Consider the following 25,786-nt stretch of genomic DNA (forward strand, 5'->3'; position numbering starts at 1 on the left):
CCTCGAAGGAGTGTTCTCAGAGTTCCCTAGGGTCAGAGGGTTGGGAGAGGGGTTGGAAAAAGGAACAGGCCTCAATTGCCTGGACCGATTTCCCCTGTAACGGCCAGCCCAACTCCCACCGCCATACTTCCCTCTGCCCGCTACCCGTGATATTGCTGCCCCCACTCCAGACCCACTTTTTCGCTCTCCCAGACACATCCCCCAGACTAACCCACCACAGCTTCTTGGCTTAATTTAAAACCAGGACCAGACTTATACAATCTCTGCAATCACTGCAATACAATCTCTGCTGACTTCCTGGTTGGAGGAAGACGACTCTTCGAGGCAGAAGAAAAAGGTCTTCAGGCCCAAGGCAGCTCGCCCCACGGCTGAGAGCCACAAGGATGAGAGCCCTTGTGCGCTCGCCCTTCGGCTCACGCCAAGAGGCTCACGCCCCTGGCCCAGCCTGAGTTTTAAAGGAGCAGAGGCTGATGCCTGATGGTACGCACCTGGAGAAAAAGGTGGGGCAGAAGCCAAAGCACAGTCAAACACTGCCTTGTTCCCAAGCTGCCCAAGATGTCCCCTCTTCCCAATTAGTTAAGCTAATTGGCCTGTAGTTTCCCAGAACTCCCTGGATCCGTTTTTAAAAATAGGAGTTACAGTAGCTACTTTCCAGTCCTCTGGTATAGAGCCTGACTGTAAGGACAAGTTACATATTTTTGTTAGGAGATCAGCAATTTCACATGGATGGATGCCATCTGGCCCTGGTGATTTGTTAATTTTTAGTTTTTCAAGACAATTTAGAACAGGGATGCTCAACTTCTGCCCTCCTGCAGATGTTGGCCTACAACTCCCATCATCCCTCACTACTGCCACTTTGGCTGGGGATGGTGGGAGCTGTAGTCCAAAAACAGCTTGAGCGCCAAAGTTGAGCAGCCCTGGTTTAGAGTATCCTTTCTCATCACCTCAAATTGGCCAGTTCTTCAGCCTCTAAGCCTGAGAAGCTCAGTTCCTGACTCTACTTGTTAGCCATGCTGCTGTCCTCCTGAACTTGGTGGTACCTTTCCTTCTTCTTGGCATACATTCCAACTGAGTTTGTTTTATTGTAGTTTAAAATACATTCCATGCTTTCTGGAATGATTTGATGCTCCTGACCTTTCGTTCAGCTTCCTTTTTAGCAGTCCCCTCATTATTGAGAAGTTTCCCTTTCTGAAGTCCAGTGCATCTGTGTTGGACTTCCTTGGCAATGCTCCATTCACACATATAGGCTGGATTTGATCACACTGTTTTCACTGTTCCCCAATGGTTCCCTAAGATGTGATGGAAAGTCTGCAAATCAACATTTCAATAGGATTGCGAATGAAATAAAGTTAAATACACTCTTGATGTGAGAGGTGCCCAATGTTTTTTAAAAACTTGTCAACAATCCTTTTTTCTCTGGGTTGGGAATGGTTCTTGGTTCAATGCTATACATCATTACTTGAGGTTTAGCTAGTATGTGAGGTTTAGCCTATCGGAAACATGTACGTTTGAAGGAAATTGCAAACACAAGTTGAGAATGTGATCCAGTGTTACATTTGTCTTTATATTTATATATAAGAATACCACATTCTTAAATGTGGATATTGGAAACGATGTTTTTCAACATACAACATGCTGTTGGTTTAAAAGCATCAAAATCTAAAATGTGAAAGCCAGGTGAAGAAAGTGTGCCTTTACTAGACACTGACAGGTCTTGATGGATCTGGTCACGCAGGCCATTCTATGGAGAAAGTTCCACAGTCTAGACATCATCACTAAAAAAGATCTGTTTCTGATGGCAAAAAATCTATCAGCAGATGATACCCTGAGCAACATTTGTCCTGTTGATATCAGCTCATAGAACATAGGAAGCACAGGAAGAGTTAGAGCATTGGTCTATTTAGCTCAGTATTGTCTACACAGACTGCCAGTTGCTTCTCCATGGTTGCAGGCAGGAATCTCTCTTAGCCCTATCTTGGAGATTCCAGAGAGGGAACATGGAACCTAGATGCTCTTCCCAGAGTGGCACCATCCCCTAAGGGGGAATATCTTACAGTGCTCACACCACCACCACCAATATTTATATACCGCTTTTCAACAAAAGTTTCCAAAGCGGTTTACAGAGAGAAATAATATATAAATAAGATGTAGTCTTCCATTCAAATTCAACCAGGGTGGACTCTACTTAGCTAAGGGGATGTCATGCTTGCTGCCACAAGATCAGCTCTCCTCTCCATGGGGAAATATGTATGGGAGAAAGCACTTCTAAGTTATCCAAGACCCTTGTCATATAGGTCAGCATCAGCAGACTGAAGTTAGGTTGAAAGCACACTGGCCAAGCATGGAGCTCCCAAATTCTCTCGCATATCAGTGCTTTCAGGGCAGCTCAAAAATTATAAGATGAAAAGAGCAAAATAAAATAAGAGCAAAAAATGGAACATGCAGATAAAAATGCATCAGATAAAATCAGATTAACAGGACCTTAGAAATGCCTGAGGTGATAAAGTCTTTATCACCAGAATGACATCAAAGTAGACAGCAGATTAACTTCACCAGCATTCCACAAAGGCAGCACCACAGCAGAGAGAGTCTTCTGCCCAATTGCCATTCAGCTTACTCCTTCAATAAAGTCACTGGTGAAGACCTCAGTGTTGCATGCTTCCAGTGGTTTATATGGCACTCTATGTGGACTGTATTGCAGCAGTCAAGTTGAGAGAGAAACATAGCATGTGTGATGGTGTCCAGACTCCAGGTTCTTATATTTAGGGAAAAGTGCAGCTGGTATATCCACTGATAAGACTCACTTATGGTCAGTGGCAACAGCCTATAGCTGCCACCTGAGCATCCTAAAGCAGTGCTGAACCCAAGAGGACTCCCTGTCTGTAAACCTACACTTTATTGTAAGCCTACTCTTTCATGAGTATCAATCTGACCCCGTCAAGAGCTGGCATGTTCTCTAAGTCTCACTCATCCACCATCAGCATCTCCATCTTGGCTGAAGTGAACTTGTTTGTTCCAAAATTGGGTCAGAAGTCTTCAGAAGAGAACTTCCGATTCAAATGTACATGCCAGGTGGTTTGCCCCCCTCCTGGATCATGGGGCAATTTCAGGTTAGGCCAGTGAAATGTAACAAATAATTCCAGAGGGATTATCAGAGTGGCAGGTGATTCCCACCCCACTCAGAATATCCTTCGAATGAAACTATGACATGATGTAATTCTGAGGGGAATTCTTGGGGGAAAGTGGCAGCTGCCAGTTGCGGCTGAGGCATTCTCCATCAAGGAACCACCTTGGATCCTGCATCAAGACAGAGTAGTGTTCAAAGGGCATTCTAGAGAGAAAAATTGTGGTTGTCACCTGCCACAAGTTGGAAATACTGCAACCTCCTTAGAGCCAGAAAGAGATTAAAAGTCCACTGCCACCACCCCTGTAAGCTGGCCCTCTAAAGCAACATATGACAATGCGCAACAATGTCAAATGTTGCTGCCTCCCAGAAAAAATAGCCAAAGTGGCCATGACTTTTGTTGTCTATAGATGGGGTGCCTCAGGATAACTTGTAGATTAACATTTGGAAGACCTGCTTTTTACCTTGTTTGTTTGATCCAGCCTTAATGCTTAACCATGGATAATGTTTAGCCATGATTTCACATCTTGGTTTGAGGTCAACCCTTAGCTATGGTTTTGGTATTCAAGTGTAATGTTTAACTATGGTTAAAGAAATCAAACTTGGTAAAATGTAATGTCTCCACAGAGCCATGAAGTTCAAAATAAATGGGAACAGTCAAATTCTTCTTTTGCTTTTGTGTTCTGTTTGCATAGATTAATGTTGAGGATGTGCAGAATTCAGTACTCTGTGTGTATTATTGTGGTTTTTTTAAAAATGCTGTGAACCAAGTGCTCTTTTTATCATCTTGACAGAGAAGAATACAAAAGGCAGCGTAAAAGCCAGCTATCTGAAATACAAAGAAGAGCCATCCAAATTACTGTCTGGAAATAAGTTTCAAGAGCGTTATTTTGTTTTGTGGGAAGGAAACCTTTTTCTTTACAAGGATATGAAGGTATGGGCGCTTACTTTGGACTCTTTTAAATCATGAGCAATTACGCTTAAGATCCTTCCCTTTCCACAGAGTTTGACAGCAGTGTTGGACGCTTTTTGTTCTTCTTGCCTCTGTTTGAAAGTGGGAAAACAAGTTGGTTTATGGCAACAGAATAAGTAAAGTGAAGACTTTAAAACGAGTTTATTCTGCTTTGTGCAACAATGTACTTAAATGTAACATTTAATTCAAACACACTTGATGAGTGAATGTAAAATGTATTGCCAACACTTTTAATAGTGACTTCCCTTATTAGTGGAGTTTGAATAGAGTCTGTCTGTTTAAGTATAAGTAGTCCAGAATTACTACTTTATTCTTCATTGTGTATAGCGCCTTCAACAAACCTCCCCGAACTAAAGCATGAGACAAGCACGGCCTTCATTTGTCAAAATCACATCACTAAATCAAACAAGAGGAAAAGCAGTAGCTAGAGAAAAGGAAAGGCGAAAACATTTGTTCCAAGACTGCGAAGAAATATAGGATAGTTACAAAATTAATAGGGAAAGACTGAAAAGGCAGAATTAGTCCTAGAATAGCAGAGGCCCTGACAAGGATTGAAAAGTGTACAAGTCACCACATCATTCATAAATGCCAACATGTCCCTTTTTTCCCATTCACCTGAATGGAAAAATAGGGACAAATTGGCAGGTATGTACCATTCAATAGTGTTCCATTATTTTGAGCAAGAGGAAAGCAAAGGAGAAAGAACAAATACCGTTGAAGACAATAGACTTCATGGAGCCGCTCAGTCAGACATAAGCTCAAATGTATCTCTGGTTCTCTAGTAACTCTGGTTACTAGTGTGGGGATGTCTGAGTGGAAAGTGTATGTTTGGCAAACTGAGTCACATGGAGATTATTATCAGAAATGTAACTGTTATTAGAATACTGATTGATTATAGTCCGGGGAAGGAGGAGACCCACAAGACTTTTCAATCTTCTTCCCAAATTAATATTTACTGAGTTTGAAGCACTTCCCCATCCCCTACCCTACTTGCTCTGAATATGTGGTAAGGAACATGCCCACTTACAAGATTGTGTGAACAGTTTGATCTATAATAATAAGATAAGAACAGCCGCTGGGTCAGGCTCAAGGCCCATCTAGTCCGGCATCCTCTTTCACACAGTGGCCCACCAGATGCCACTGGAAGCCTACAGACAGGAGATGAGGGCATGCCCTCCCTCCTGCTGTTACGCCCTTGCACTGATACTCAAAAGCAGTCTTTGAGGCTGGAGGTGGCCTATAGCCTTCCGACTAGTAGCCACTGATAGATCTCTCCTCCATGAAGTTATCCAAACCCCTCTTAAAGCCATACAGGTTGTTGGCTGTCAACACATCTTATGGCAGACAATTCCACAAGTTGATTATGGATTGTGTGACAAAGTACTTCTGTTTGTTGGTCCTAGATTTCCTGGCAGTCAATTTCATGGGATGACCCCTGGTTCTAGTGTTATGTGAGAGGGAGAAGAATTCCTCCACACCATGCATGATTTTATAGACCTCTGTCATGTCTCCTGGAAGTCGTCTTTTTTTCTAAACTAAAAAGCCCCAGATGTTGTAGCCTTGCCTCATAAGAAAGGTGCTCTAGGTCCCTGATGATCTTGGTTGCCCTCTACTGCACCTTTTCCAGTTCTACAATGTCCTTTTTTAGATGTGACCAGAATTGTATGCAGTACTCCAGGTGTGGCCACACCATAGTTTTGCATAAGAGCATAATAATATTAGCAGTTTTATTTTCAGTCCCCTTCCTAATGATCCCTAGGATGAAATTGGCATTTTTCACAGCTGCCACACATTGAGTTGACACTTTCAATGAGCTGTCTACCACGACCCCAAGATCCCTCTCCTGCTCAGTCACCAACAGCTCAGATCCCATCAGCATATATGTGAAGTTGGGGTTTTTCGTCCCAGTGTGCATAACTTTACACTTGCCAACACTGATCCACATTTGCCATTTTGTCTCCCACTCCCCCAGTTTGGAGAAATCCTTTTGGAGCTCCTCACAATCTGTTTTGGATTTCACTACCCAAAGGAGTATTGTATTATCTGCAAATTTGGCCACCTTGCTGCTTACCCCTACTTCTAGATCATTTTTGAATAAATTAAAAAGCACCGGTGCCAGTACACATCCCTGGCTGACCCCACTTCTTTTTCCCCTCCATTGTGAAAACTCTCCATTTATACCTACCCTCTGTTTCCTGTCCTTCAACCGCTTAGCAATCCAGACATGCACTTGTCTCTCTATCCCATGCCTGCTAAGTTTTCTGTGGAGTCTTTGGTGAGGAACTTTGTCAAAAGCTTTTTGGAAGTCCAAGTATACTATGTCAACTGGATCACCTTCATCCACACACTTGTTGACACTCTCAAAGGCCTCCAAAAGTTTTGAGAGGCAAGATTTCCCTTTGCAGAAGCCATGCTGGTTCTCCCCCAGCAGGGCCTGTTCTTCTGGGTGCTTTACAATTTTATCCTTGAGGATGCTTTCCATCAATTTGCCTGGGATGGATGTTAAGCTATCTGGCCTGTAATATCCCGGATCACCCCTGGATCCCTTTTTGAAAATTGGTGTTACATTTGCTACTTCCCAGTCCTCTGGTACAGAGCCTGATTTCAGAGATAAGTTATATATTTTAGCAAGGAGGTTGGGCAATTTCATATTTGAATTCTTTGAGGACTCTTGGATGGATGCCATCTGGCCCTGGTGATTTGCTAGTTTTCAGTTTTTCTAGACAGTTAAGAACATCATCTCTTGCCACTTCTATCTGATTCAGTTCTTTAGCCTTCATTCCCGAAAAGTGTGGTTCAGGAACAGGTATATGCTTAGTATCCTCAGCTGTGAAGTTGGATGCAAAGAACCCATTTAGCTTCTCTGCAATCTCCATATCCTCCTTAATAATTCCTTTCACTCCCTCATTGTCTAATGGTCCAACCACATCCCTGGCAGGTTTCCTGCATCTGATGTATTTAAAGAATTCTTGTTATTCCCCTTGATGCTTTTAGCTGAATGTTCCTCAAACTCTCTTTTCACCTCCCTTATTGTTTTTGATGAGGCAGAGTATACTGATTGTAGAAAATCTGGAAATTAACAAGAAAACCATGAAACCTCATCTTTCACTTCTAAAAATGGTTTTTCACTCGCTTTAGTTAAGCTGGCAGATTCCACAGCCAAGCAGAGATCATGAGGCTTGACATACCTCAGTTCATATATTTCTTGAGATGGTTCTTAATCTGCACATTGGAAATCCTTTCTTCCGCATCACCTGCACATCTAATGTGAATGTAGTATACTTCCCTCTCCTCTTAGGGGACAAATGATATGAACAGGGCTCCCATGTTATCGGAATCTTACCTGAAGTATCCAGCTAATGCTAGATATAATCTGTATGATGGTGAAGAAGGGTTTATGTGTCTCCTCTGACAAGTGTGTTGAGCATTGGCTCCAAGGAACTAAATGGATGAGCCAGAGCCCTAAGTGGGTGTTCTCCAATCCACTGTCCTTGCAGTTAGGTGCTGGAGCTGATACCTGGAGACTGGAGGGCATCAGATAGGAGGTACTGCTCTGTTGCCTAAATGAGGGTAGACTTCCTTGTATTTGTGTCCTGCCTGTCCAAAGGCCTCTTATTGCCTTCCACCCACATTTTACAGTCTTACACATTCTATGCCTGAAAAGAACTCCAGACCCTGATCTCCTGCCTTCAAGGGCATCCTAATTCACATATGGCAATTGTATAGCTACTTAAGAATTACCATTTGTCTTGATACAATTAATGTTTCTTTAAAAACATTTTGGTTAGCAACAAGGAGTATCAAAAACAACTTTTAAAAGATGTTGAAGCAAATATAGATGGAACAGCTGCAAAGACTTCCCAATGTGCTTTAATAGTACCTTTATCAAGGGAAGTTTTAAAATAATGCTTTCTTCATAAACCTATTCAGAAAACTCATGCTGCAGCAACCTTAAGCAAAACTACAAAACAAATTTTCACCATGTCTTGAATATAAAGTGGTAAATAAAAGTAGTAGTAATAACAACTTACTTCCATTAAAAACATTTAATTTTTCTTAATCTATATGTATCTTTCCAAAGGGGAAAAAAGCCCTAAAACTATGCAACAAAATATGTGTTGATATTAGCATAGCATTAAGCGCTTTTCTCCCAAAGAACTTTAAACTATGTCCCTTAATTGGCATGACCCTGGGTGTCAAAAATGGCATCTAATTATTTAGTATAAAAATCTAAAACTGGCACATTTGTGAGTATAAATTGGCACCTTTAAAACTTATGCACATGTAACTGTGTGCATGATTGAAGTCTTAATTAACACTTTGGCAAGTGTTTATTGCTGGGTTTGTTTAATACATTGCTTTAAACTTTGCATTTCTTACCATTAAACTGTTCCTTTCAAAACGTTTTACTTAATATTTCACCTTTTTATGGTGATCAGTACATGTGCATGAGAAAAACATCAGAAAGGCATTTTAGTAAAAGAATGAAAACATATTTTAAAATAACATAAAATGCTCCTCTTCCAAATATCTGAATCATCTAGGATTCTTATGTCATTTATTTTTAAGGGCAAAACTCCATGTTACAAAGAACATGATGGTGCACTATGTCAATTTCTCTTCTCCTCTGTCAAAGATGTAACTCTTTGATGCGGGAGGGCACTTACGCCCCCTTCAGGATTTCCTAGAATAGGAATTGTCCCTCGGGACTGCCAGTTAGCATTAGCAAGCTCACGAGTTGGCAGCTTCTTCATCAGTCTTTTCCCTTATCATCATATAAACTCACCAAGACCCCTCTGTAAGGACTAGCTCAACTCTGTTGTCATTATGTTGTTGTACATTTCCCTGCCCTTGTTGCACGACAACACTGCAACATAGTGGTGACAACTGGAATAATAGGGTAAGTTGAACAGATATGGCAGAAGCCCTATTTGAATGTTCTGGAAATTTTTGGTGAACATTCATAAAAGTGCCGAAAGTGGGTCCAGAAGTCCTGCCCTAGCATATCACTCACCACCGTTGCCGTCCTGCTCACAAAGCTGTAACTTTGTTAGATAGTGGGTGTTTTTATAGTGGGCAGGCTGGAACAGCTCAGCTCTCAATCACAGAAACGCCAACCATCATGGTTTCAGTTTTCGCCTCTTCAGACTAATGCTGCTGAACTCCAAATAGGGCTAGAGTAGGGGAAATCTCAGCACAGAGTTGCCATTTTTGGCGACAGACTGATGCTCTTTTGCGATGCAGTATTCTCCCTTAGGATGTCTATATGGACACTGGTCTATATTTGTTTACTTGTTTAGGAATATAGGAAACTGCATTCTACCAAGTCACGCCATTGGTCCATCAATCTCAGTATTGTCTACATGGACTAGCAGTGGCTTCTCAAGGTTTCAGGCAGGAGTCTCTCCCAGTCTTTCTTGGAGATGCTAGGGAGCAAACCTGGGATTAGATGCTCTGCCACTGACCTTACGGTCCCATTCCTTAAGTGGAATTTCTCACAGCAGGACAGGACACGCATGTAGTCACTCACCCCTCCAAATGTAATCCAGGATTGACTCTGCTTAACAAAGGGGACAATTCATGCTTGTTACCACAAGGAGACCAGCAATTCTTGTTAGTTTTTCATTTTATACTGTCCTGTCCTGAAGGCTTAGAGCAGATTGCCCAACTTCCAGATCTTTACATATCATTAAATAACATGGAGGCAAGACTAAAGAGGCTCAAAAGAAACCATACCTCAGCATTAACCCTCTTCCTCTATGCAACTTCTCTTATTCCCAGTCTTTCCCCATCTTCTTCCTATCCCTGCTCTCTTTCTTCTTATTTATTTTATGTGTTCATTCCCCTCACCCCAGTAATTAATTGCTTGTTAAAACATTCCAGCTGCAAGTTATTCAAAATTGATGATGTCAGCATAGATATTGCATTTATTTCATTATGCACAATATTACGTTAATTGCCTGAAGAGTCTGTATTCTACTCCAAAGTTATCATTTTAAAACTTGTTCACTAGGGCATACCTAGATTAATAAGTACATTTCTTTTGCATGAATGGGCACTTTTATTACTGCAGCAGAATTGGGTTAGGAATCATTTTTGAAAGATCATAAGGCAAATTAGCCACAAAATACCAAGGAAAAAGAGAGCTCTTAAGTGAGTTACATTGGCCTATAGGCATGTGTGCTGTACACCCTGGACTCTTAACATCTTAAATGCCCAGCCCCCAGACATGGGGAAATGATATTTTGCTTAAATGGAAAGTTTAGGATCAGCTGTAATGATGGTTAGTCATTACAACCCATCCTCAAAAGAAAGCTGTGCCATAATTTTACTTGCCACATCCTTAGAACTAGATCAGTAAAAGCAAAATCTTCTCTTATTTCACCACTATTGAAATTCGCCTTAGAGGAATCACAATTGTCAGTGCCTGACTTAAAGAAATGTACAGTTGATTTTAAAATATTGTAAAACTGTTTCAGGGATATGGTGGGTGTGGTAGGTGCAGAGGTGCACCTAGGTAATTTTGAGGCCTGGACCTAAAGACCTTTGGAGGCCCCACTGCTGCAAGTTAAGCATTATTTTTTAACACATACTGTAGGTTCTTGAGGGCACAAACCACACCACCCACGGCAGACTAAAGATGATTTTGGGGGCCCCAGGGGGTGTGGAGGCCCTGGACTTCGGCCCCGGGCACCTCTGGTGGTAGGTGAGCTCATGTCATGAGGCTCCCAGCCAATCAGTACATACCTGACTTCTGCTGTTAAACCAATTCTCTTTGAGCTCATTCATGAAGAAAAATGGGTAATATATGACAAAAATGTCATGAGTGCACAACAGCTGTAGATTTACTGCAGAAGTAGTTGTAATTTACTAGCTATTTACATGGACTTATCTTTCTTTGCAATTTCTGAGGTTATATCCTTCTGTTGCAGTGCTAATAGAGAAAAGTATTTGAAATAAAGTGGCCTGGAATGAAACTGTGAGAAGGAACATCCAACAGCTTAGCAGAGCTTTGTACAGCATACCTGTTTATCCACTTCTAATCCACTAATTTAGTTACTTCTGAATTTAACAGAGTAGCAAGCCTGAGAAAGTATTGCCAGTCAAATTGCTGAAACTTTATCTTGGAGTGAAGAAGAAATTCAAGCCACCAACAAAGTAAGGAAGAGGGGAGAGAAAAGTGCTTTTAGTTTGTTTACAGCCAGAATTGTTTTTCTGATAAGACAGGAACATAAAACGTTTAATAGCCAAAGAAAATAATCTGTGTCCATCCTTTGTTCTGTGTTAAATTGCATCCCTGTAATATTAGTCATTCTGTTGTCAAAGAGAGCCCTTTGCTCTGTTTTAATGCTTCTGTGTTAAGAAATTACTTTTATTGACTGATCTTTTCTAATCTTAGTGTGCTATCTCATGAGGGCTATATTGGTTATGTGCTCAAATTGTCTCATAGCATTTGACCTGAATTCTAGTGATAGACAGTTACTCAATGTGAAAAACAGTAAAACACACTAATTTGGTCTTTTGGTGTCAAGCTTTGATCCACAGTGGAAAATTTCCCTTCTCCAAGTAAAGGCATCACTTTGACTTGTTGCTTGCAGATGTAACCCTAATCATGGTGTAGAGAGTGGCAATCCTCCCTCTAGTGTCAACATCTTGCTTTGAATCTTGGAGTTGGTTGTGCTGGTGTATCACACATCAGCGCTGGCATTATCGGTAATCACAGCAGCAGCATCACACTTTGAAGCCATGGCCTGTGGTTGGTTTTGCTTTAAATTTGGAGATGCTGCTCTTGCAACAACATTTCAAAGTGAACAACATGTTTAAACATTCAAACAACTTAAAACCAAAAAAAACAGGATAGCAATTCAATCACAAATGCAGCTGACCAGAAGCAATAGCCACATAGTTATAAAAGGCAGAAAAGAAGAATCTTAAATCACTTTCCAAACAAACCAACCAACCCAGAAAAGGGGGCTGCAACAGAGAAGACTCTGCAGCTTGCCGGAGACCAATCTGACCTCCAGGCACAATACAACCTTTAGAGCAGGCATCCCCAAACTGCAGCCCTCCAGATGTTGCTGAACTACAGCTCCCAGCATCCCTAAACACAATTTTTTGTGGCTGGGTATGCTGGAAGTTGTAGTTCAGCAACATCTGGAGGGCTGCAGTTTGGGGATGCCTGCTTTAGAGCTTCATCACAGGTAAGCATAATATAGGAGGAAACAACCTAGAGCTTTAAAGATACATGGAAATGAGTCTGGAAACAAATTGCAGCCAGTATAGTTCTAAATAAGTGTTATACGAGAGTGCCAATTTGTTAATAGGCAAGCAACACCATTCAGCGCTAACTGAAGTTTCTGAACTGTCTTCAAGGGCAGCCACATGGAAACTGCATTACAGTACTGGAGCTTGGAAAGTCCCCAGGACATCAGTGATGTGGCTAGTTTCTATTTCCAGCAGTGGGCACAGCTGGAATACTGAGTGACATAAAAAAAATTATTCTGGGTCATAGATGCTGCCCAGGGATCTAAAAGCAGTACTGTGATTAGTCTGACTATTGACAATCAGACCCCTGCGAAACAGCCAGGAGTCCTAGCTGTCACCCTTTTTTTTTATTCTCGAGTATTAACTGTTCATCGCCATTGGCATCCAGCTAGGCTTAAGAGGCCTTCATTCAGAAATGTCTGCCCTGTTCTCAGCTCCCGGAAGCACAAGTGCGGACCACTTACAGTACATAGATAATTATTTCTCTGTGCTGCAGTTCAGCTATGGTGGTTAGAGCATGATGCTAGGAATAGCTCTTATTTCCTCTTGCTGCCCTTGAAGCTACTGATAGGCTAACTGTATAGAAAATGTTGATAACATTAACCATGAAACTGGGACCTGAGTTACTCAGGTAACTCAGGAGGGCAGAAGTGTGGATTAAGTCACCACTTGGCCTTTTAAAAAAACACCAACAAAAACTTAAATTTGTCTTGATACCTCCAAGGTCTATGACATAAACCTATAGAAACAATGAGATAATTAGCATGAAACTTCCTGTACTTTTAATATTAATCTATGATTGACATATCTTTATTATGACAATATATGAACTATGACAATATATGAATAACAGGCATTGTGGAAAATGAATCAATCACTTGGCTAATGGCATATCAGATAAACTCCTGGGTGTTCTTGTTTTTTAATTTATTTCAGATATTTTAATGTTCTTTTTCCTTTTGCAGTTGGGGTCTTACACTATATTCTGAAAAGCACCATTGGTAAGTGATCATCATCAGCAAGATATCCCCGCCCCCCATCCCTACCCAAATATATCTGGTAACCTGTTTGTAATTAAATGTCATAAAAAACATCGGTTAATATTTCCCTGTTGAACACTGCACTGCAAATCTACTAGTTATTGGACGTAATGAGATAATTTGTACTTGTGAGTACAAACACAGGGATTGTTTTTTTTAAATTTGTGGTTCCATAATTGGAGCCTGTGGCTTTCATATGAAGAAGACAGACTAGATAAATATGGACTGTACACAGGATGAAACCACCAGTGTGGTCAGAACTAGTTTTGGTTAACGAAAAGGACAGCTTTCAGGAAAATAAAAATGAAATGTGTACATTTACACTTTTCAAGTGTAAATGAAAAGACAGAATTTCATATCTAGATGACAGATTCGCCAACAAAATGAGTACCCAAAATATGAAATGGATTATCAGGACCATTTTAAATACATCTATTCTTAACTCTGGTGGTATTACAGGGAGACACTTCTTTTCAAAATCTGCACCCAAAAGACAAACTGAAGAAAAAATACTTAAAGTACTTAAAGAAAGGGAATACAAAATGGCAGAGGATAGTTGGTGCTTGTAAATGTAGAATGGTATATTGATAAACACAACTATACTCAAGCAGAACTGGATTCTGAAGAAACAGAGTTACTGCTAGCAGTGTCCTGAAAGCCTATCCAAAATAAATAAAAAAATAAGGCAGTAAGTTAAAGACCAGAAAATGGCCTTTTGACCATAGACAAAAATTGATACTTAAAACCAGAACAGATTACTACAGATTTTTTTTTAAGGGAACTATCACTGTTACTGAAGAGCTCCTATCTAATTGTTTAGATGAGTGTTATATCTTTTATAAATGATGGCCTCTGCAAAATTTTTCATTATACATAAATACATTGGAAGCTGCTTTATACTGAATCAGACCTTTGGTCTGTCTATCTCAGCATTGTTTACATATCTGGCAGCAGTTTTCCAGGGTTTCATGCAGGAGCCTTCCCGGGATTGAATATGGGACATTTTGCATGCAAACCAGGTGTTGTACCACTGAACTGTAGCCCCATTTTCAATGTAAGGCCAAAATAGCCTTTTGTAAATAGCAGTTAGGTGGGGAGTATAGATAGAGATCAAAGCAAGGGGAGAGTTTCTGAAAGCAATCCTTTCAGGCAAATAGATGTGGAAAGGTGGGGAGGGGGATCCCAGAACAAGACTGTGGGGAGGAAAGGATTAAAGTCCTCTCTCTTGCTAAGAGGACCCAGGTTGGGTCCTTCATACATGCTATTTACATTTTTTAAAAACACACACAGGCCTGAAAGGTCTCACAGTAGGTATACATCTAATTTTGCCCTGTTCTTCTCTGTTTTTGTTGTGTTGCTGGTTTTATTTATTGTGGGCCAGTTCAGACAATATGGCCGGGCAGTACATATGAACAAGTAGGGGGAATGCCAAGAGTTTTGTGGTTTGTTCCCTAATTGGAGCCTGTGGTTTTCATATGTAGAAGACAGACTAGATAAATATGGACTGTACACAGGATGAAACCATCAATGTGGTCAGAACTAGTTTTGGTTAAGGAAACTATTTTTGAATTGCAGGCTAGCTTCCACCCAGTAGGGATTACCAAAACCCCAGTTCCCATCCTGTCTTGCTCTGAGCAGCAGGTTGTCAAAAGAGCTCTGTTTGCTTTTCATGGTTTTTTTGTTCCTCAATTTGACTAATTCATACTTAGTTTTCTTTTTCCTTTACTCCACCCCCCCTCCAATGGACCATGGGGACATGCTTTCAGAGGGAACCCAGCTGGAAGGAAGAGGCAGGCCAGTTTTCATACATCCCCCTGCCAGGCTTAAGCACCCACACTCAGTCTCTCCCATGTGGTTAGAGTGGTGCAGAAGTTTCCGCCAAGCCATTGGACAAGCTCCTGTAGCCCAGGTGGTCTCGGGCACAGTACTGAATAAAGAAGGCCAAGACCAACTTAAAATTCCTGAGAAACAAGAAGTGTGATTTTCTCCTCAGGAAGGCCCATGTAGCATCGACTACTGTCATGAGAGCAGCGGCCACCAACTCCATCTTTTCCAGTGCTTCCATCCTCTGGGTGAAGGAGCTGATGCAACATGTTCCCCCAGAAAACTCCAGGCTGTGGCAAGGTATCGACAAGCTAGCCAAGGCCATGCCCTCATGGCTGACTCCAGCCTACACAACATGCTTCTATAGCCATGGTCTCTAGGGTGGCCATGTGCCTGTGCCACTGCCTCTGGATAAAGCATTGGCCATTTGCCGCTATCTCTGGCTAAAGCATCATGTTCCAAGTTGAATCTCGCCTCTACTCCCTTCACAGGCTTTTCAGAGACTCCTTGGAGCCCATTCTAGTGAAAACAACGGATAAAAAGAAAGCCATGCCGTCTGGTTGAACCTCCTGGTCAGGAGACCAGTACAGAGACAACCTTTAGGAGGCCCGTAAAGAGACAGCCACTCTGCCACCTATAAACCTACTTGGCTTAACCAGTGGCAGTAGCATAATAGAGAACCTCCCAGAGCCCAGCAGTCCCAGCCCTTCATTCCTCCCCCCCCCCGCCCAGGAAGCAATGACTCAGTTCCAGTGGTGGTGGGTGGGGAAGCTTCTCCACTTCTCCTCTGAATAGAACTCCACTACAAGTGATCACTGAGCACTTTCCACTGTGTCCAGGGGGTACTCCCTCAACCTTTCTTCCATGCCCCCAGACCACTTCATAGTCACCCTCACATCCAGGAATCAGACAAAACATCTGATGATGAATCAGGCCATTTTGTACAGATCCAGGCCACAGAACTTTTGCCCTTGACCAAAATATGTCAGGGCATTTATTCCATATTATTCCTAGTGCCAAAGCAGGATGGCTCTTGGAGGGTGTCAAACCTCAAACACCTGCATTGGTTAAACAAAAGGAGGAAATTCTGCATGGAGTCTCTCAGGACCATCAAGGATGCAGTCAAGGCCTTGGACCACCTGGCCTGCATAGACTTGTTGGAGGCATACCTTCACATCCCCATTTTCCTGGATCATCAGTTGTTCCTAAGGTTCAGCTACAACAGTTATCATTATCTAATGCTAATTAGGTAATGCCCCTCCTCTTCAGCCTGTTGTCAACACCTTGCATTTTTATGAAGGTCATAATGGCACTCATTGCTCACCTGTGAATGCTTGGAGTCCATGTACATCAATACCTGGAAGATCTCCTGATGTGATCCCCATCTTTTTCACAGGCCAGGCACAGAGGTACAATGTCTACTTGACTCTCAGTTGCTTTTACAGCCATGGCTTCTTGGTCAACCAATAGAAGAACCATCTATTGCCCTCTCAGGTACTTGAACATCTGGGTGTACTCTTCAACACGGTCCAAGACACTGTCTCATTGCCCCGCAAACAGAGGGGAAACTGGCTTCTCTTCTACAGTGAACCTCTGCAAATCTGATGTTCCTCTCCCAGGTCCTGGGCACCATGATAGCCTGCATCGAATGCATACTTTGGGATAGGTGGCACTCACATCCCCCCTTGGGATTGTTTTAGTGAAAGGCAGTATATAAATTTAACAATAAATGAAATCTTCTCCAGTGGCACATTCTGCCATTCCAGGACCTCATCATGGCACTCACACACAAGCTGGTCCTTCTTCTCCAGTCCTCTGGGCAGTCATATTATTATTATTATTATTATTATTATTATTATTATTATTATTAATTCAGTTTCTATACTGCCTTTCCAAAAATGGCTCAGGGCAGTTTACACAGAGAAATAATAAATAAATCAGATGGATCCCTGTCCCCAAAGGGCTCACAATCTAAAAATAAACACAAGATAGACACCAGCAACAGTCACTGGGAGGTACTGTGCTGAGGGTGGATAGGGCCAGTTACTCCCCCACCCCCACACTCAATAAAGAGAATCACCGTGTTAAAAGTTGCCTCTTTGTCAAGTTAGCAGGGGTAACTTGATGGTGGCTCTCACAGGAGATCACCAGTCTGCCTGATCAATACAACCGACACGAGTGTCAGCAGATGGGGAGCCCTCTGCAACCATCTGTATACACAGGACAGGTGGTCTTCTATTGAACAGTGTCACAACATCAGTTAGTTGGAGCTCCTGGCAGTTCACCATGTCTTCATCCATTTCCTACTGACGATTCACTACAAACCTGTTCTCATTCACACGGACAATGTGACAGCAAAGGTCCATGTGAATCACCAGGGTGGAACCTGTTCTCATTCCCTGATGGTGAAGGCCTCCCACCTGTTTCAGTGGGTGGAGCTTTATCTAGCATCAGTCACAGTGTAGCACCTCAGCGAGACGGCCAGTCGGCAGGCCAACTGGCTCCTCCGTGAATCCATCAATCCTGCCGAATGGAGTCTACATCCTGAAGTCTTCCAGGACTTTAACTCAGCTGTTGGGTCTTCCCATGGTGGATCTCTTTGCATCACCCATGAACTACTTCCTTCCCCAGGTTTTCTTTGCCAGGTTTTATTCTTCCCTGGCAGAGGCGACAAATGCCCTGACAGCCCCATAGCCTGCAACCCTCCTTTATGCTTTTCCTCCAACAGCCGTCATAGCAAAGGTCCTCTGAAAGATACAGACAGAAGCCACAGATCTGATCCTCAGGGGCTGTGGTTCTCCAACCTGGTGGTCCTCTCTATATGCCCCCATGGCATCTTCCACGCCCACCATACCTTCTATATCAAGGGCCTGTCCTGCATCCAGACCCTGATTGGCTCCAACTCTGCACCTGGAAGTTGAGTGCTAAGCCTTGGCTCAAAAGAGGTATTCTCTGGCCATGCAACAGCCTTTAAAACCGCAGGTTTTAACAAATGACTTTCTCTCACTGGGCTCTCAGAAAGCAGCTTGATCCTTCTCTTCGAGCATTCTGGAGGTCTTGGTATTTCTTCAATCTGGGCTTGACCTGCATCTCAGCCTGCATCCCAGTACCCTTAAAGTGCCAGATGTCTGCCTTCGCATCTGTACCCAAGCTCTCCTCTCACGGTTCCGCCACGCGCCATCCTCTCATCTGTCAATTTCTGAAGGGCTCATCCAACATAGCTCCACCTCTAGTGCACCAGTTCCCATCCTGGACCTTAACAAAGTTCTCAGTGCCTTGACCAAGTCCCCTTTCAAGCCTCTGTATGGCTTCCCTCCTAAGATCTTGTCATATAAGGTGCTCTTTCTCGTAGCCATCACCTCAGTGCACAGTGTTTCAGAGCTCGGCACCCTTTCGTTCGGCAGGGAGCTCTGCATTTTTCAACCTGATTCCGTCATCCTCAAACTTGATCCTACCTTTTTGCCAAAGATCAATTCTACCTTTCATCGCTGTCAAGATGTGGTCCTCCCTTCCTTCTGCCCATCTCCATACCATCCCATGGAATGGGCATGGCATACCTTGGACATGTGAAGGGCTCTTCTCATATACATCAGATATACTAAGGATTTTTGTTGTTTTGACTCTCTGTTTCTTTTCAGCCTTCATCCATAGGGACGAAAGTTTCAAAAGTTACCTTGTCCAGATGCATTTGCACCTGCATTGTCTTCACCTATGAATCCCTCAAGTTGCCAGTTCCACAGAACATCACGGCCCATTCCACATGAAGTGCCTCCACTTTGGCTGCCTTCTTGGCTCATGCCCCACTCCAAGAAATCTGCAAGGCAGGACCTGGGCATCTCTGACGCCATTTATTAAGCATTACAAAATAGCCTCACTCTGTGCAAGCAGCATTTGTTCCGCACCATGTTACACTTCAGCACATCCCATTATATATAATGATCTCCTGCACTGCTGGAAAACATTGGTTTTACCATGAAAGGTTCTTTTTCACAGTGTACGGAGATCATCCAGGCCTCCCAGTTTGTCTGTTTTTTATTCCTTTTGGGTTGGGTTAGTTTTTGGGTGGTACAGACTCCCAGGGTTTACAGCTGTTAGGATTTTGTATCTCCTGTTCTTCATTTTTTCTCGCTGTGTTGTGTGTTTCGCCTCTCCAGGCCTTCTCTCTTCTTCGCCTGACTTCTAGTCACAGCCTTCCCGGAACTGGAGTTTTGGCGCCCTCTAGCCTGCAATTCAAATCAGTCCTGTCTGCCAGAGCCTGCTGGGTCCACAACCCACTATATAGGATGGTCTCTGTACACTGTGAAAAAGAACCCTTCACAGTAAGACCAGTATTTCTCTTTGATATACTTAGATCCTGCTTTTACATAAGGGCACCTAGTAATCTACTATCCAATGTGGTGTTCAGGTCCACACCTTCCTAACTTGAACTAAGTTGCATCATGTGGTTCTCCCAGTCCACTCATTGATCCCCTTACAAATAAATATATAAAAATATGTTATCACGTGTGTATCCTGCCTTTCTTTCAAGGATTTCAGGAGGGCATACATGGTGCTATCACATTTTAGCCACGCAATGAACTTGTGAAACAGGTTACACAAGAATGACTTGCCCAATGAGTTTCATGGCTGATCAGAAATTTGACCTCAGATCTCCCCAGTTCAAGTCCAGCATTTGATCAACTATGTAACATTGGCTCGTGAGGTTTTCTCCTAGGGAACTGCAAAACTAAAAGCTAATTAAATCCATCTAACAATAGTGAAATCTCCTACTGAGCATGCTAAATAGTGTATGAGTATATGTCTAGATTAAATCCATGTCTACTTTACCCTGTTTACCTTTGCTTCATTTCCTTCGGATAATGAGGGATTTGCAGAAAACAATTATGGCACCAGTGAATTAACTCTAAAATGACTGACATTGCATGTGCCTACCGGATAGTAGGCCACCACAACTGAACTCCTTTTAATTTGTATCTTTTAGGTACTTATGTTGTGACAGACGTGATTCTCAGCTGGAATGGCTGAGCAGCATTTTTATTGCACAGGTACTATTTTAATTAGTCATAATGCAACTGTTTTGAGTTCCTGGAAATAAATTTGCATATTAATATATACATAATGTATGTGCTTTTATATGTATACACACCTACACACTCATTGAAAGAAAAAATTACCTATTCAATATAAATAACAACCTCCCTATGGAAACCTTTCCAATTAAAATCTAAGTTGCAATGGAACAGGCCACCATCAAGTGTAATTTAATTTTCTATATCCATAACACGGTTTATGTGATATGTACCTTTTTATGTAGGCGTTTCTACTTTTTCCCCTTCCCAAGGAGCTTAAGATGATTTTTCTTAGTCCCAACCTCCTTTATCAGTAATTGCACTTGAGTGTTGATAGTACTTATTATTATTTCTTGTTTGCACAGTCAGACAGGTGTTATTGACTGGTTTGTTTTATCCAGACATCGAGTCATTTCCAAGGACCTGGGATGTCAGAATATTGTTATCACTATTGTTCTTGTTGTTATTATAGATATCGTTGCAGAATATAGGCTGTTCCCAGTAAAGTTGCTTTTTGTAATTGGCTAGCGGTGATTTCTGTGGCCCCTGTGGTGTTGAGGTGCTCTTCAAGGTGTTTTGGAATTGCACCTAGGGCGCCCATTACTACTGGGATTATGTTGTTGTTGTTGTTCTTTATTTATTCAACTTCTATACCACCCTTCCAAAAATGGCTCAGGGCGGCTTACATATAGAAATAATAAATAAATAAGATGGATATATAAGATCCTGTATAAGTTCATGTATTGTTAAGGGAATCCCATCCCCTTAACTTTGTAACTACTGCAAAATGAACATAGGGCAATTTTGTTGATGTGATTTAATAAACATTCATTCAATCTTTGTGACTTTGTAGATCATGAAACTGGAATGTGTAGGGTGTCTCAAAATTGATTCTTCTCAAAAACCTATCATACTTGCCTCCTCTGAGAGGAAGCATTTTAGTTTCTATAGAAACAGCCTTTAAGTAGGGTTGTGGGGAGACATCTCATGGGGATTTTCTTGAGTAGTATCACAATGAACAGATTCTCAGGTTATTGGTACCAGTTGCTTAAAAATAAGTCATCTGTAGCTTAGCAATTCCATTCTAGTCCTGTTGACACAAGATCACAAGAAAGAATACAGTATGTTAAAACTCTAGAGGCATTGGTGTGAAATGTGAATCAATGATCGTGTTAGCAACCTGAAATGTAGCTTTAGGGGAGCAATTCACCCCTCTCTCAGGGATTTTAATTTAGTGGGCAAAAATACATTCCTTATTTTTCCAAATTCAAAAATATCCTTCTTTTCCCTTCCAGTTCAGGCAGTGTGAGAATATATTTTGGTTACTGTGTTTCATTTAAACAGCTGTAGACTTCATGAATTGTGCCATAAATTGTCAAGGAGTACACTTGATTTATTCCCTTTAAAAAAAACAAACCAAATGATTCTATTTTATAATTTGGACATAATAATATATAGTGAAAATGCATTGATCTATTCTAATAGTATTATAATTTGTATCTCATAAGAATTTGAATGTGTTATCTGTCACCACTGTGGAATGAGAAAGACTTCTGTGTAGGAGTCTTTGAATGGACTACTCAGAGTCATTTCCATAATACTCATTATTAGAATTATAGTGCACAATATTCTGTACAGATGTTTACATCTCATGGAGTCTGTGTGATAGCCAACACTGATAGTTTTGTGCAGATTAACTTGAGCCCAGATGTTAACAGTCACTCTGAATTAATATTCTACAGTTCTTTAATACTGCCAACATCTGTGCATTAATTGAGAGTGCATTTCAACTATCAGAGAAAAAGAGCTTATAAACTCCCTTTTCGTCACACAAGAAATTTTATTAGCTGCTCATCTACACAAGTAGAGACGTTTCTAGTAGTACAGATGAAGAATCTGATAATGCTCATAGTTGTCTTCAAGCAGAGCTCTAAACTTACCAGTCTTCTCCTCAATCCTACCTTCAGGATGGCTAACCATGGCCACTGTACTTTTAATTTTTAATTTTTTAAATTTATTTTACATTTTATATCCCGCTTTTCCTCCAAGGAGCCCAGAGCAGTGTATATCATACTTAAGTTTCTCCTCACAACAACCCTGTGAAGTAGGTTAGGCTGAGAGAGAAGTGACTGGCCCAGAGTCACCCAGCAAGTCTCATGGCTGAATGGAGATTTGAACTCGGGTCTCCCTGGTCCTAGTCCAACATTCTAACCACTACACCATGCTGGCACCACTTTAACTCAGCCTAACAGAGTCCCACAAGTGTGTAAGCTTCTTTTCCAAGTGAGCTATTTCATCCTTCTACTTTGATGACCCTACGGTCTTTTTTCTTGCTGATCTTCTCCAGCAGGACTTGTCTGTTCTTTTCTCTTTCACCCAGCTCAGAGGTACATAAGGTTATTGTGCAACCCATAAGGCCAGATTCACAACTGTCTACTGTACTGGACACATGATCTTCTGGATGAGTTTCTTCATGGCATTGAACTTCTTGTTTACTTCAATATAATTAATAAAATCTTGGGGAAAGTGTTAACAAGCTATTCATGTTTGCAGCCTTCCTGACGATGTCAGTCCGTTTTGTCTTCATCCAGTATGGTAGACAATCTTCCCCAACATGTTCCTAGACAACCCCTTAAACAAACCTCCACCTGACATCAGGGCTCTCCGGGAAGGGGATTGGGGGTGGGCGGGCAGAATCTAGTCCTCTGAGAGATGCGAAGAGTCTTTCTACAACCTCTGAATGTTGGTAATGGTCATGCTGAGATATGCCATTGTATTATCCAGAATGTATTCTTTGTAAAGATTACCCCTCAAAAAATCTACTGAAGATTCCTGTCAGCCATAGATTATTGATTTCTTGGATGCTTAGCAAGTAAAGTGCCATTGCCAAGGAAGTGCTTGGGTATGCTCTCAGTTTCTACATGGTGCCCAAAAAGCATGGGGATTTGGGACTAATTCTAGTTCTCAGATATCTCAACAGTACATGAAGCATTTCTGGTTTGCATATGGAAGTGACAGGTACAGTTCAAAGTGGTTTCCTTTGATCTCTCTGGCCGCACACATCTTTATAAAGCTCTTGGTGGCCCACCATTGATCCTCAGATTTTCATATTTATTCCTTCACTGGATGATCTAATCTGATCACTTTCTGGATGATCTCATCAATTTCTATCAGGGAGGTACATCTCGTCCCTAACACATCTGATGAAGCATGCATTTCTGGTGAACTTCCAGAAGAGTTCTCTGTTTCCTAGTCAGAGGCTGATGCAACTGATATTGGACTCTCTTCTTCGATACCCCTTCTTTCTCCTTTGAGCAAAATTATGTCTATATAGTCTTACAGATTCCATGGGCAAATATTATGCTTGTACCATGAATCCAGAGGTTCATAACTGCTTACATAAGCTCAGTCCCATGAGCACAATTTCATTCTGTACATCTACATTTGTTGCTGCTATCACACAGAAAGTTGACAGCAGCCTCTTATATCTCAGAATACTAGTGCCTGGTGAGTACAAGACTCAATAATGTTGTAGACTCCTTGGGCTAGTGCACTGATCAACCCACATCTGGATAAGGAAGTTTCTGTTAAGAATCCACAAAAGATATAATGCCACATAGGAACATAGGAAACTGCCATATACTGAGTCAGACCATTGGTCTATCTAGCTCAGTATTGTCTTCACAGACTGGCAGCATTGTGGCTATACAAGCACAGCCTTTATGTATATGTCTGTTTTAAATGCGTCTATACCACTCCTTCTATACCCATGCACAAATTGTCTCTTAAGATGTGAGTTATGAATAACTAAAATTCCAGTGGACAATTTGAAACAGCACAGAAGCTATCTACCTTACATTATTTTTTCCAAGGTGTGTTTGAATTATTGAACAGCTTGAGCTTTGCTTAGCTGCTGTTTCCACAACACTGGTGTGAAAAGGCTCCTTACCTTACGCTGGTGCTGAGACTCAGCAATGGGACAGCAACTGCCAGTAGTAAAGGGCTTCTGTCATTTTTCTCCAGGGAGGGGCCAGGGCTGATGATAGGCTCTTATACCTATGGATTGCTTATCAGCTTAGCAACCACAAGTAATGGAGTAGGCTGTAGCTTTTAAAAAGATATATCTAGTTCGATAATCCTTACGTCATCCTGTAAGATACATTGCTATTATTGATCACATGTGACTCTGGGCCAATCACTTCTCTCAGTCTAACCTACCTCACAGGGGAGTTGTGAGGAGAAACATAATCATGTACACCGGTCTGGGCTCCTTGGAGGAAGAGCGTATAGAATTGCAAAAAATACATATATATCATTGCCCGACACCCAAGAAGACACGAGACTCAAGGAATTGGTGTAAATAAGGGCCACAGTTTATTTAACTTTAACAACAATGAAAGAGCAGGGATGGCTGATCGCTTCTTACAGTGCGGTACTACAGGCATGCACAACCATGGCATGCTTAACCTATGGCATAGGGCGATGCATCTTGGCTCCAGGCAACCCGAAAGCTCTGAAACCGGGGCTGCCTATCCTAGCCAGCCTAGTGCCGTGTCCCTGAACTAGCATCGCCCCCAGGTAGCCATTCAGCCATTCCATGGGGCTTAACCAGTCAGGGTAGGTCAACCAAGGGCAGACATCCCTGAGCCGTGCAGTCTCTAGGGAGTTGCCCCTTTATGACCCATAGCCAAACACTTACCCGAAGGTGCTCACCAGCCTAATAACATCATTTCCAACCGCACTGCACCTGCCAAAGCATGGGTTAGCCTAGCTTAACACCATGCTAACCCCACTGAGTGCGTAGCCACGCAGCCAATCCCTGCTCCAAATCCTTCAAAAACAAACGGGTCCCGCTAGGCGAAAGGTGGACACCATCCCCTCTAAAGAGGCAGGGTAACGAAAAAATTATGCCCGGGTGTTCTATAAACCCTCCACCAATGGACCCCAGAAAACGCGCCATCTGTGCGTTAACCTTCCTGCGGGCCCTGTCCACCCCATAAGGGTCCCGGGCTCCCCTCCAAACCCTGCGCTGCAGCATGGCTGACCAAAGGATGGCAATCCCCGGGCACCACCTAAGGACCTGTAAAATATCCTTCCTTAAGCTGTGGAAGATGGCCAACCCAGTCTGGGATGCCAAATCATTTTCACCAAGATGCAGAACAAGGATATCCGGCGGCTGGTTTGCCGCCATAAATTCCTGAAACAGAGGCAAAAATTGGGCGATGACCATCCCGCGACGACCGATCCAGGAGATCGATGCCCACTGGCCCAGACCCAGCTGCGTTCCAGGCTGGACCCCACGTGCAGCCTTGTGAGCCCAGAAAACAATGGAATGGCCCAGGATGAGGACCCGAGCCCTCTCCGCCCGACGCGCTGGGCCTGTAAAGAAAAACACAATTAGCGTCGACCCAAAGACGCTAGCGCACATATTTCCGGTAAGTGGCAGATCGCCAACGCCCAATGCGCTGGATGGTCTCGCCAGAAAGACCCA

The 25,786-nt window shown here is 42.3% G+C and overlaps 1 protein-coding gene across 1 annotated transcript in view; it reads left to right on the forward strand.

Moving 5' to 3' along the window:
• The window catches only part of ARAP2 (ArfGAP with RhoGAP domain, ankyrin repeat and PH domain 2), a 154,311-nt gene that overhangs the window by 120,009 nt on the left and 8,516 nt on the right, over positions 1-25,786 (forward strand). The window contains exons 28-31 of the mRNA XM_053255178.1: positions 3,919-4,058; positions 11,173-11,255; positions 13,328-13,363; positions 20,208-20,271. Of these exons, the coding sequence (XP_053111153.1) occupies positions 3,919-4,058; positions 11,173-11,255; positions 13,328-13,363; positions 20,208-20,271 (323 nt within the window). The remainder of the gene's footprint in view (positions 1-3,918; positions 4,059-11,172; positions 11,256-13,327; positions 13,364-20,207; positions 20,272-25,786) is intronic.

This window comes from Hemicordylus capensis, chromosome 5 (assembly GCF_027244095.1).
Source record: "Hemicordylus capensis ecotype Gifberg chromosome 5, rHemCap1.1.pri, whole genome shotgun sequence".
Classification (NCBI taxonomy): Eukaryota; Metazoa; Chordata; class Lepidosauria; order Squamata; family Cordylidae; genus Hemicordylus; species Hemicordylus capensis.